General features: G+C 40.2%; 1 protein-coding gene across 1 annotated transcript in view; it reads right to left on the reverse strand.

Moving 5' to 3' along the window:
• Window positions 1-12,542, reverse strand: part of L3MBTL3 (L3MBTL histone methyl-lysine binding protein 3) — a 76,751-nt gene extending 64,209 nt beyond the window's left edge. Inside the window, 2 exon segments of the mRNA XM_050314731.1 lie at window positions 4,654-4,765; window positions 12,387-12,542. Coding sequence (XP_050170688.1) covers window positions 4,654-4,765; window positions 12,387-12,505 — 231 coding nt within the window. The 5' untranslated portion in view covers window positions 12,506-12,542.
• Window positions 12,543-12,753: the final 211 nt, after the last annotated feature.

Below are 12,753 nucleotides of genomic sequence, written 5' to 3' on the forward strand. Positions count from 1 at the left end.
ATTCACATTTACATTCACACCATGCAGAGTAACTGGTAAGCACTGATGTTTTTCAGATGAGCATACATTACTTAGCCTGACACATGAAGGCATTCTGTAAATTGAAAACTATTTTAAATTCTACTGGAATTCAAGTTTTCTGTTTTATTTAAACATCTTGAAAGAACCAATATACAGTGCTAACATTTTTGTTCTCAGTCTTCGGTCCATCATAATGCACAATTTTTAATTCTCCCTATTCCCTGTGTAATTTGAAATTCTAGCATTTTCCACAACTACTCACTATTTATCTCTCACACAGCATGCTCAAAAGCAGTGTTCAAGAAGTGTTAGCTATTTGCTAAAAAATTGTAACAAAATCTGTATGACAATATATTTCCACAGCCTTCTCCAACTACAGGTGACAAAAACCTAACAATTAACAGTGTCCGAAATCATTTTCAGTATTTTACCAATGTAGAAACAAATGCAGGCATAAGAGACTGTGGTGTGGCCGAGAAGAGAGGTTTAGTATCTGATTTGGCTCCCTGGTTTTGATTAGACTGGGAAGTGAGTGCCCCCTGGTGCAGCCCATCAGTGAAGTCTGGTAGGCATGAAACTGCCCATAGGACTTCATAACAAAAAGAAATAACGCAAGTTTTTATTTCTGATTTAGCTGTTCTTCTGTTAGATTTAAGCAATGATAAGAAAATACTGAGAAAAGTTATTATTAAATGTTTCAAGAAACATTTTACACTATTACAACAGGTTTTTACTGACTTCATTCAGGAACTTATATTCACAAAAATGAAGTGGTTCTTCAAAAGAATGGTTATTCGTATATACTTGTCTGATAATCTCAGGGTGTTTACTAATATAGCACACAAGAAAAGAGATTTCTTAAAACATGGATATGTTAAAATAAGCATGAAACTTTATCACGCAAGCAGTAAAGAAAAGCAAATGCCATATGACTTACACTACTAAAAATAAGGACTTCAAGTAGGTAACTCCCCAAAATGTCTACATTAAAAAGCAACATTTCAACATCTTGGCATAGGTTTAACTTAAAACATGCTCTTACAATGCAGTTTACCAAATCGGAGTGTTCACAGACAATTTCCCCTAACGTTTTAGGAAGAGAGAACACTAAATGTAAGAATTTGAGCAATACATTGTCTGCAATGGATAGTTCAACGATTGCTTATTATTTATTATAAAACCTCTCAGATGTTGTATTACCAAGCTGTAAAAATAGAATATTTGGATTTCTGTATTTTGCTATTACATTTTTTCACAGAGTTTTCAACTGCATTTCAGTGGTTTGATACCTTTAGTATTAAGACTATTACAGGCTAGAAAAAGTCTGCTACGATTTTTGAAAGACATATGCAAGCTTACAAGAAGTAACTGCTATGTGAGGCCGTTCACTTTAGGTTCAGGACAAAGCAGTAAAATAATCTGTGATCAGGACAGTTCAGGTAAATCATCCACATAAACCCTATTCTGAGAACTCAACAAAGAGCCTAACATATCTTCTATGACCACATTTACAGTTCCAAGTGCTTAGTCACCCTTTTAACCACCAATATTTAGAAGCAGCCCTGAAATATGAGTTGTTACAATTATCATAAAAGCTTAAAAATCCTTACTATTCTAACAGCTCAAATTATTTTGGTATCTATGTAAACATCTAGTCTTTCACTGACTCTTGATGCTCTCTGGTCCAGCTACCTCCTCAGGCTAATTTGGTATTGCTGGAAAACATTCTTCCTTCAGTCAGTCTTAAAGTGGCTCCATTTCAATTTCATCCATTTCATTTCATACACATTGCTTCTGTATTTAAAAAAACACAAACAAAAAAATGCCGAACAATAACCCAAAGAGAAGAAGTTGCCTGGCCTCTGTATCTCTCATTATTCTGAGTAGACTACTATTGCAGCTCTGACTGTGCCTTCCCTAATACATGGAGCAAAGAATCTGTCTAAAAATCAAATGTATGGTTGTTTCCAAATTTAAATAAATAAATAAATACATAAACAGAAGAGCAGCCTTAAAATTAAGTGCATGCTTTCCTGAACAGGACATTGTTAAGAATCTTCTTATGTGATTTCTTGAAGTTACCCTGAGCTACACTTCCCAGTCCCTTTCCTCATCTTACATGGAAACTCTCCCATTCCTCTACTAATTAATTACTCAACCTTTGCTTCTGCTTTGTTTCTTTTGACTTAGGGTAACCACAACTGAACAAAGTACAAACCTGTGATTTATATGAGACTAATATACTTTCCTGCTTTGTTGCCTTTTGTATTGTTTAAACATTTCAATATTACGATTGCCTTTCACACAATGTTGCTTATTAAATTAGAAAGAAATTTGTAAAGTCTTGACATTTTTTTTAAAAAATACAGCAGTGTTCAGGGTTGTGGAGGTTGGTAATAGTCTTGGCTATCTCTATAAGATGGCGAAGTCTGAAATTCTTAAAGCAGTCAGCAAAACACTGAAACAGCAGCACTGGACTTCAGAAAAGGCATATTTTGGTTTGTTCAGAGATCTGCTGGGCAGGATCATGCAGGAGACTGCTTTAAATAGTAAACAGGCCCAGGAAATTTGTCTCCCTCTCCAGGGACTTCACACCAGGAGAATGATGCATGTCAATGTGCAAGAAGTTAAGTAAATGTGGATGAAGGCCAACATGAATGAACTAGGGACTCCTGGCTTACTTTAAAAGAAAAAGAAGGTAAGCAGAATGTGGAACAAGTAACTTTATATAGACAAGGTATATAATGATATTGCTGTAGAGTAAAATGATGGAATGAGGAAATGCAGAGCTCAGCCAAAGCATAAACTAGCAAAGGCAACAAGAAAGGCTTCTCTGTGTGCAGAAACAGCAAGATCAAACTACCACATTGAACGGAATGGTTGATAAACTGAAGGGCAGGGTTGCTGTTCAGACAGACCCCAACACGCTGAAGAAAGTGGGCTAACAAGATGAAGGTCTATGAAAGCAAATACAAGACCTTGCACCTGGAACAGAGCATCTGTGTGCACTCGTACAGCCCAGGGGCCGACTGTATGAGAGCAGCTCTGCAGAAAACCTATAAGTTGAACATGAGTCAGCAATGTGCCCTGGTAGCAAAGGTGGCCACAAGCAGCCAGGGCTGCCTGCAGCAAGAGGGCAGCCAGCAGGATGAGGGAACAGTTTAGTCCTCTCTGTTTAACACTGATGAGACCACATGCAGGCTACTGCATCCAATACAAGAAAGACACTGACATACTGGAGCAAGTCCACCAAAACAAGTAGGGACTGTGGCAGATGACGTGCAAGGAGAAGCTGAGTGAACCCATTTGCTCAGTCTTAAGAAGACAAGGAGAGATTTTACTGCTGTTTTCCAGTAGTAAATAGGAGGATATAGAGGAGATAAAGCCAGGTTCTTCTCAGATGCACACAGTAAAAGGACAAGAGGCAAGAGACACAAGCTACAAAAGTGGAAATTCCAAAAAAGTATCCCTAAAAGAAAAAAACTACTATAAGCATATAAAAATGCTTGAACAAGTTGCTCAGAAAGATTGTGGTATCTCAAACTCTGGAGATAACCAGACTGAGCAACCTGATCTAACTTGCCCTGAGGTCTGGGTTACTTAGTCTGGGTGGTGTCCTGAAGTCCCCTGTAAAGGAAATTATTCTGTGAATTTATTCTGTTGTTCTGAGATTAAAAAAAAAAAATCAAATTAACAAAAAAACAAACATACAAAAAAAACCAAACAAAAACAACCTACAAAACACCTACACAAAAACACATTTACAACATGTATGTCCTGAATTTCAAACATTTTTTGACTCTTCACTTCAACAATAGAAATTCTATGCAGCACCAAACGATATAAAGTTCTTTTAAATGCCTCATATTTTCTTATGAGATTCCTTTTAAAAAATAAACTATGAGAAAACCTCATTAGTGTTAGACTAAATGGAATCATATGAAAATATTGACTTTAATCAACAGGAAATAGGTACAAGACAGTCTCTAATATTAAAATTGCAAAGACGGCAAAGGACACCTTCTGAGGATACACTAAAAAGTAAGAGAGAAATAAAAAGAATCTGAAAACAAAACAAAATTGTTATAATTACTTCAGCAAATGCAAACAGTGTGAAAAATATAATTAAAAGAACTATTTCAATACAATTCAAATTTCTAAGCTGTAACGAGCTCAGAAGCACTTAATTCATTTGTTCTAGACACCCACATGACAAAAGCACAGTAAAAATAAACTATTTTTAGAAATAAAAAGAACTAAGTATGAGACCATCAGAGTCAATGACAGTATGAAGATTCTTAGTGATGCAGTAATATAATGCTTTAAGTAGACTGAATTTTCACACTTGAGATTTCTTTGGGATTTTGTGCACTTGATTACTTCTGTCTATATAGTGAGGCAGTGCTAATTTATGCCTTCCTACGGGGATGTCGGCTGTCTGTGCCAGCACCACAAACTGAATCAAGGAACTCTATAGAGCTAAAACCTAACAGTCTCTTAACTCAGAACTGCAGATTCATGTTTTATTCATAAAAGCAGATACCTACACACCAGCTTTTGAAATGCATTCTTTTGTCATATAACATTTTTATTTTGCTTATGAAAAAAAAAAACAAAAATCACAGATCTTACCTTTAGGTCACTTCCTGGTAAAGTACCTATGCCATCCTTCCAGTCCATTGCACTAAATACATCAAACTCTTGACCATTTCCACTAGCGGCAGATTCATTCATGATGCATGTACTAAGAAAAAAAAAAATTATCTGAAAATTCTGTAAGTGGTTTAATGCTTATATCACCAGATATTTCTTCTAACTCATTTCACAGATTAGTATCAAATGCTTCCAGCTGCACACTGGCAATGTGGAAAAGAGATGACAAGGTTGATAATATCCACTGATACAATAAAAGCAAGGGAAAATCTTTTAAAAACTTTGAAAACAATACCTGTTTCACACACTAGGAGGCAATGAGGCTGTACTGGAAAGAAAAATTTCAAACTGCAAATAAATTGACACGAAGAAAACATACTTCAAGTACACCTAAGAAAAACATCTGTTCTGGGAATGGCAAGATATGAGTGCATGCCTATAAGAAATAAATTAAGCACTGATTAACAGAACTACATTTCCCTAATACTGGATAACATGATGACGTGAATGCTTTACTCAAGTTCAAATTAGAATCTCAAAATGAATTTCAAACCGTCATTTTCCCCATCTGACTCAGGACACTCAAATATTCTTTATCTGTTTCCATGCAGTTTCACTAGACTTCAAATTTCATTTGTACAAATTTATTTTCACGTAGGAAAAAAATTATTTTCACATATATTCTCACATATACACCAGAGAAAACTACTGCTCTGCAAGACTTGACCGTATTGGATCCCTCTGTTTCAGAACAGGGAAGGGAGAGAAAATAAATACTGTCTTCAAAACTAGTGGATCTGAACATCCATTTCTGTGGTAAAAAATCTGCACAAGCAAAAGAAGTATACTACACTTGTTTCTGGCCCCTGGCTTTGGCCCACTGCTTGTCACTGCCACAAAGATGGCATCAGTGGCACTGAACTGCAGGTGTTTCTAGCAGCCAGCTGTGACTACCATCAGCTTCTTCCTTTCCACTTCTCACAAACCCAGCAATCTTTAAATCTGTGGCCTGGCACCTAATTTACCATTTGTTCAATGTAGAATCTGACTCATTAATTTAGTTTCTGAAGAACTTCTGCACTACGCCTAGCAGATGAAATAACTTGTGGTAAAATTAGCTCTGTCACTGGTTTGTGAACTCTTCGCCAAAGTTCACCCTTTCTGAAATTTACACTTTCCGAATCTTCTGAAATTCAAACTTTCTGAACTTTCAAATAGATAGTGAGCTTCCTCAGTGCTTAACCTTGTTTTCTAAAATCTAATTTCTAAGTTCGGTCCAACCGCCCAAATCTACAAATATCTATCTGAAAATCTTGAATTTTAAAAAAAAAAAAAAAAAAAAAAAAGTGGTATGCTTAGTTAACTTTGTTGCATGAAAAACAATAAAATTTACATTGTATTTATCAGACAAATTGTACCAATCACTGTAACACTACCACTACAGACAGATACTACTCTGGTTTGAGGTATACAATGTGAACTCCCTTGTATTTCTCCTTGATTTTCTCCTAATTTCTAGTAGAATTCTTTAAAATCCTGAGCAACACCTTACTCCATGGGTAATTTCGTAACACTACACTAACTACACAATATCAGCAAAAGGAGCTGGACCTCAGTCAGTATCCACTGCAAAGAGCGAAAATTTCTGCATTCCCTTTCATTTCATATGACAGGCAGGGTTCACAGAAGGTTCTTTGAAAAGGCTTCACGTATTTCACATGACAAGCTTTAAGTAGGAAGAACCACATGATTCAAGGTGTCTTCTCCACCTTTCAGTAATTCTCCATGAGAAAACCATACCATCAATGCACAAAAATTAACTTTAAAAAACTTCAATAAATCTAAACAAATTCAGTGCAAACTGAGAAATTCCCCAAAGCCAAAGACCTTATCTTTTAAAATCACTCCTACAAGAAATCTACCACACGACCTCAGGGCAGTTCCTGCAATAAAACTTGGGATATCTGCTTGATCTGAGAGCACAGTACACTGCAAAGCTCCAGCCCACCAAGCACTGCAGCAGATCAGCTCAAGCAGGCTTCCACCAAATTGAACTGCAGCAAGATGGCAGAGGTGCAGGCCTTCCCTCCTCGAGAATACAAGACCCAAGCCACTAAGGAGTAGCTGAAAAATTGGATCTCTCCAGACACCCGTGAAGTTTTAAGGACATGAAACATGCTGGTTTAAGAATGTTGGTATAACAAGCTCCCAAGATTACCCTGGATAGGCAAACACAAAGTTGTGTTCAGTATTTACTGAAGTAATCTTAAATTACTATCCTATTTAGAGGACACTTCACTCAACTCTCCTGTGTTTACTTATTACAGAAAACATGTCACGATTTCTGCAGAAGGCATGGCAGAAGATGGGAAAAGACTCAGGAAGCTGTGCAGAAATGTTTCCTCGCAGCAGCCGCTGTTCCATGGAGTGAGGAGCACAAGACAGGACAGTTGCTCCATCAGATGCTGACATCTCTGATTGTGCCACTCTTGTTATTGACATGAAACTTACATGGAGGGAAAAAAGACTTAGAGCCTAGCCTACTTAAGCAGGGTGTAAAGCGTGAAAGTAAATAAAAAAAGGTAACAGAAATGTTCAAGGCATATTTGTCTCAAAAAAACATACAAATTCTAACCTAATTACACCTAAGAAACTTTCCTCAGGTAATAAACAGCAATAATTATATATTCTTTTGTTTAATAAGGTATTCATTATTGCTTTCCTTTCAAAATTAACTCAAAGTCAAAGGTACAATCTGTACTTTTCACATTCTGCAGCCTTCAGAAGTGTTCTTGGTGGGGATGAAAAGGTCACAGGGCAATGCAGATAGAAATTAATTTACCAAAAGGAATTACTCTTAATAAAATATCTGTTTCCAGGTTTTCTGAGTTTAAACAGATGAAAGATAGGGTTATATCACTCTGCTAATGATAATAAGGAAGGAGAAACAGACCAATAAAATTGTTACAGCAATGATGTATTAAAAAAGGATGAAATCATTGCAATATACACATCTAAATCTCAGTACAAAGAAAACTAAAGAATGTCTTATCTACTCATTTTAATTTTTGTTTTTAAAGCTCTGATGCAGTTCTTTGAACTAGTATAACTCCTTCCATAATGATTTCATCTGCTATCATTTCTGTTGCTGCACTGCCAAAAAAGTAGTAAAAATGCTAGATGAATATGGGGCAAAGTAACTACAATACTGTCCTTATGCCTGTCGCTGCCATCTGATGTGATGGAAAGGACATAATAGGAAGAACTTGGAATCATTATCATTATCCAAAAGCATCTCCAAAATCCATTATTAGGGATATAACTGTATCTCAGTCTTCACAGACACAAGAGAAGTGTGCTGCATATCAACATTTCAACATGTTGGTTTACACTTAGTAATAAATTAATTTAAATAAACAAGCATATAAAATAAGATTAGACACATCCTTTGAAAAACCTTCATTTTTACCAAGTGGTTCAACAATTAATGAGTACCTCATAGAAAAAATACTTACTGAGAGTAACACCACTAGAAATGAGACAGTTTCATCAAGTGAAAGACTATCTAAAGCTATAAAGCAAAGAAACGGGATAGAATATGCCAATTAAACTTACAAGTAGTTTTTGAAATAATTATAGGGTTATATGCTGAATACATCAGCAAGTAGTAATAGGACTCTTTCCTGCAGTCAGTGCTTTAGAAAAACTACCTGACACCTATCCAAACTTACAAAGTCAAAGATGCCAACAACTGTGATATGTCCATATGATTTCTAACCAGCAGGGCCAATTCAATACCGGTCACTGGGCAACAGAGAGAGATTTCAGCAGTAAAGCCACTAGTCATCTGGTTATGCCAGATTAGCATAACCTGTCTGCAATGATTTGTCTTTTTTTTTTTTTAATGCATCTCTGTATATTTTTATTTCTACATCAAGGATTTGTGTAGCTACTATGACAGGAGAACCTAGCAGGTTTGTCCCATACTGATCCTTTCCCCAGCTGACAGCTCCTGTGAGAAGCAAAACTGGGCATGTAGAGCCAGGGGAGGTCTCAGCAAATCACACCAAGAGTGAGGTCCAAGAGAAAAAGAGGTCCCAAGGGAGGCAATGTCCTTATGGAGTTGAGCCATGGATCCTGGGGCTGAGTGACACCAGCATTGATGAATGTTCAGAAACAAAGGCAACAGGTGAGGTATTTCGTCCTAATATTGTATTCAGTTATTTTGGACATCTCCAAGGCTGCCTGGCATAGCACCCATGAACTAAAGGGACACATTTTCCCTACCCAGTAAATTAGGAAAACAAAGTGGATCTACAGGGAACAACTCAGTGTACCAGAGCTGCAGACACACCAACTTCTAGACAACCCAGGACAAGTGGATACTCAGCTTAGCTTTATTTAACATGTAAGAATGTGAATAACACCAGCACCGACTTGTTACACTGCTGAAGCCACATGAAGCAGAATTACCCCTTGCAGTGTAAGCTCCCTCTATTTGCCGACAGTAGTAAGCTTGCTCCATAATGACAGCAAAAGCAAAGCCAATTGACTGTAAACCCACCGGGGTGAGCCCTGCTTTTCTGTTCGCAATCCCCTCTTTGAGCTGGGCACGCTCCACGCTTGCCTCTTTCTCACCCTTCATATTTTTGCACCAAATTCTTCACTTGAAGAAAAACAACCACAACACGAACAGTGCAGGAAATAGTAAAATTCTTTGATGCTACCCACCGCATTTTAATATGTGCTTTTTTCTTGTATCTGTTTAAAGGTGCAATTATCTTAATGTTTCATTAAAAGAAGTATTTGCAGATTCCACATTTTCCTAAAAATCTCATTTTTCATTGCTTAGGAACTACTTTACTAGTCCTGCCATGTTTCTATTCTGCATGTTGAGAAGCTGTTTGAGTGAATTCCACTATTTTGCCTGTTGTTCATGAAGTTTATTACAAGTAACTTATTTTAAAGATACATAGCATTTATATGTATTCACAAAGGGAAAGCTTAAAATTCTTTGCCGTTCTTAACACTTAGAACAGAAAATGGACCAGAGCTCCTATTGATGTCTCCATAATATTATTTCCTCTTATTTCATCTGTTGCTACATTTCTGACTGCTAGATTCTCCAGGGGTACCATGGAGCTTGCTCCTGCTCCCCAATACTTGGTTTTAAACCTTTTTTCCCGTCAAAGAAAGAATCTGGCCACAAATGCATTACAAAATGCTGTGAAGCCTGAGTCTACATCAGTGCTTGACCAGGTTCTTGTCTTCTCTCAAGTCTAGTCTCTGTACTATTGCTAGAGACTAAGTAATAGTTACAGCCTTCCTCTACTACTTACTTCATTGGCAAATACCCACAAAACACTATAACAACAATAGTTACCCAATAGGAAAGCTATTCCATCATCTAATGAAACTTACCAGTCATAACCTTTTCTAGTTTATAAACAGCCTGTACCTCACAACAGATAAGTATTTTCTCTGCAACCTTTACTCCTTTATTTCTGTTCTTGTCTGTGCAAGCCTGAGTGGAGATTTAACCTACTCAGATAATAGGAATTGCGTACAACAACTCTGAAATATTATGTCTTCAATTCTTTTAACTGCCTGAACTAGGCACAGAAAGTTACTGAAAACTTCTTTGTTTTTTTGTGCCTACTTCATTCCCCTGTGGAAACATCTTCTTGAGGAGAACTGTGATGCACTGAATCTTCACACCAAGTATCACCTGACTTATTTCAAATTGTTAATTTCTACTCCAATTCAATATGCATCTGAATGTCTCTTTTGTCTGACTCATACCCTCCTCTTCCTCATCTAACAGTTCCTACCAGCTTCCATGAGCTCTCCTGTTCTTAAACAGTTAACTCACCTTCTCTAGCTCCTAAATACAATTCTGCATTTATAGACTTTCCCTTCTCTCCAATTCATAAAGAGCTGATATCTCCCATTGTAATGAGCAGTCCTACGACTGGAGCACTAAGAAGCTATGACTACACACATGCTATCACTTTCTTCAGTAAGCCTCATGCCAGCTCATCACTGACTCCTCACACCCATCAGTGTTAATACTCACCAGCAGTATTAAAAAACACAGCAAACTGAACAGCCCACAAAAAAATCAACTATTTCTCTTCACAGAATAGGTGACGCCAAATAAAACTCAACAAGTCAGAGGAAAAGGAGTCATCGCAATCATTTTCTAAAGTTATTGTAACTTAAAAGCATCACTATAGCTAATCTGAGAGTGAAACATACACCACAATAGCAAACAAAACCTAAGTTCACTGCAATTGCCCAGCTGACAACAAACACCATCCAAGACCATTGCTTCAGCCACCTTTACTAGAGCACCATTCACAAGAAGACCAACTCGACCACAGTCAAAGTTGCTGAAGTAACACCAGGAAAAAAAGTACACCTAGCACTGCCCGGATTAGCTTTACTGCCTTCAGCCACTATTTTCAGGGAGTTTCTCTCTTACCGATGTTCATCATATAAACTTCTGGGAACATGAAAACTTCCTTGGTGAAAAGCACCAGTTTCCTCAACACCTTTAAAATTTGCATTAAGAAGAACTATGTTACAATCCTGAACATAGAATACTTCCTAAAACTGCATATGCTAAACTTTTTGCATCATGAGCGTTATGCTCACCACCACCTGATTTTTAGCATCGACGACTTAGCATTCATTCATGAGTAGAGACAGCAAAAATGATCAGTGCAATGCCACTCAGCCTATACAAAGGAAATTAGAAAGAAAACAGAACAAAACGGACAATGTAACTCTTGCTACCTTTTGCTGTGAAGCTTACGCACCACGCTGCTAAGCACAGGTAATTAAAAAGACCTAGAAGAAGCCATGACCCTATCCCCCCCGGGGAAGGCTGCCGCATCTCCGGGGGCCTCCTTTCCAAGCAGCGTTACTCAAACCTAAAAACCCGGACGGCTCAAACCACGCTCCCGAGTGGGACAAGTGGCACGGCCGCGGGGCGCGCCACCCCCCCCACCATCCCCATCCCCTTCGCTCTTCGCGCAGGCCGTGCCCGCGGGCGGCAGGAGCGCCGGGCTCCGGCAGCGGCCGCCCTGGGGCCGCCCGGACCGCCCGCTCTCCCGCCCGGCGGAGCGGCGCGGCAGCCGGAACGCTGCGGCGAGGCCCGGCGGGCGCGGCCGCCGCTCCCCGGCGCCGGCAGCCCGCGGCCTACCAGCAGAGGTCCCTCCTTGGCCAGTTTTGCGGCGTGTTTTTGCTGCACTTGAAACTTTCTGGAGAAAACCCGGGCTCAGGTCCGCGTCTTCCCCAGGCTCGGGCAGAACCGCCGAGACAAAAGCGGGCGGCCGCCCGCCCGGTTCCTCGGGAGCAGCGCTCGGAGAGCGGTTCCCGAGTCGCTCCGTTTCCCTCCAGAATTTGCCTTTTTTCCTTCGCCCCCGCCCCGGGCAATTAAATGGAGCGGGGGAAGAGTGCCCCCCTGCCCCGGCGTGGGGGCGGCAGTGGGGGCGAGCGCGGTGCGGGCGGGGGTGGGAGAGGAACTGGGTGTTAAGTGTTCCTGAGGAAGTTGCACAACGAGAGAGGGACTCTGCTTGTTTACCGGGTCCTCCGCTTTTTTTTTTTTTCCCTTCCACACCCCCCAACCCCCCGCCTCGACCGACCGGGATCCGGGAAAAGGAGGTTGCCTCCGAGTGGAAAGAAAAAAAAAATTAAAAAAATGTTACCTTCTCCTCCCTCCTCCCCTCCCCCCGCGCGGAGGAGAAGGAGGGGGACGAGCTCTCTTTTTTTCTAGGGGACTGCTGGAGGCTCGCTCCCTGGCCGCTCGCAGCCGATCTCCGGGCATCCCTCGTCGGAGAAGTCTCCCCTTCCCGCGGGAGGGGCCGGCACACGCCGCCTCCCCGGAGGGCTCGCCCCCTCCCGGCCCCGCAGCCGCCAGCGCCCGGCCCCGCGCTGCAACTTTTTCTCTCACGCTCTCGCGTGCGCCCGCTCCGACGGAGAGGGGGAAAAAAACATGGGGGTGGGGAGCGGGCGCCGCTGCAGCCCCGACGCGGCGCCCCCCGCCCCAGGCGCTGCAGCCCCGGCGGCGTCTCC

Source organism: Myiozetetes cayanensis, unplaced genomic scaffold (assembly GCF_022539395.1).
Source record: "Myiozetetes cayanensis isolate MyiCay16 unplaced genomic scaffold, myiCay2020 scf2-11, whole genome shotgun sequence".
NCBI classification, from domain to species: Eukaryota; Metazoa; Chordata; class Aves; order Passeriformes; family Tyrannidae; genus Myiozetetes; species Myiozetetes cayanensis.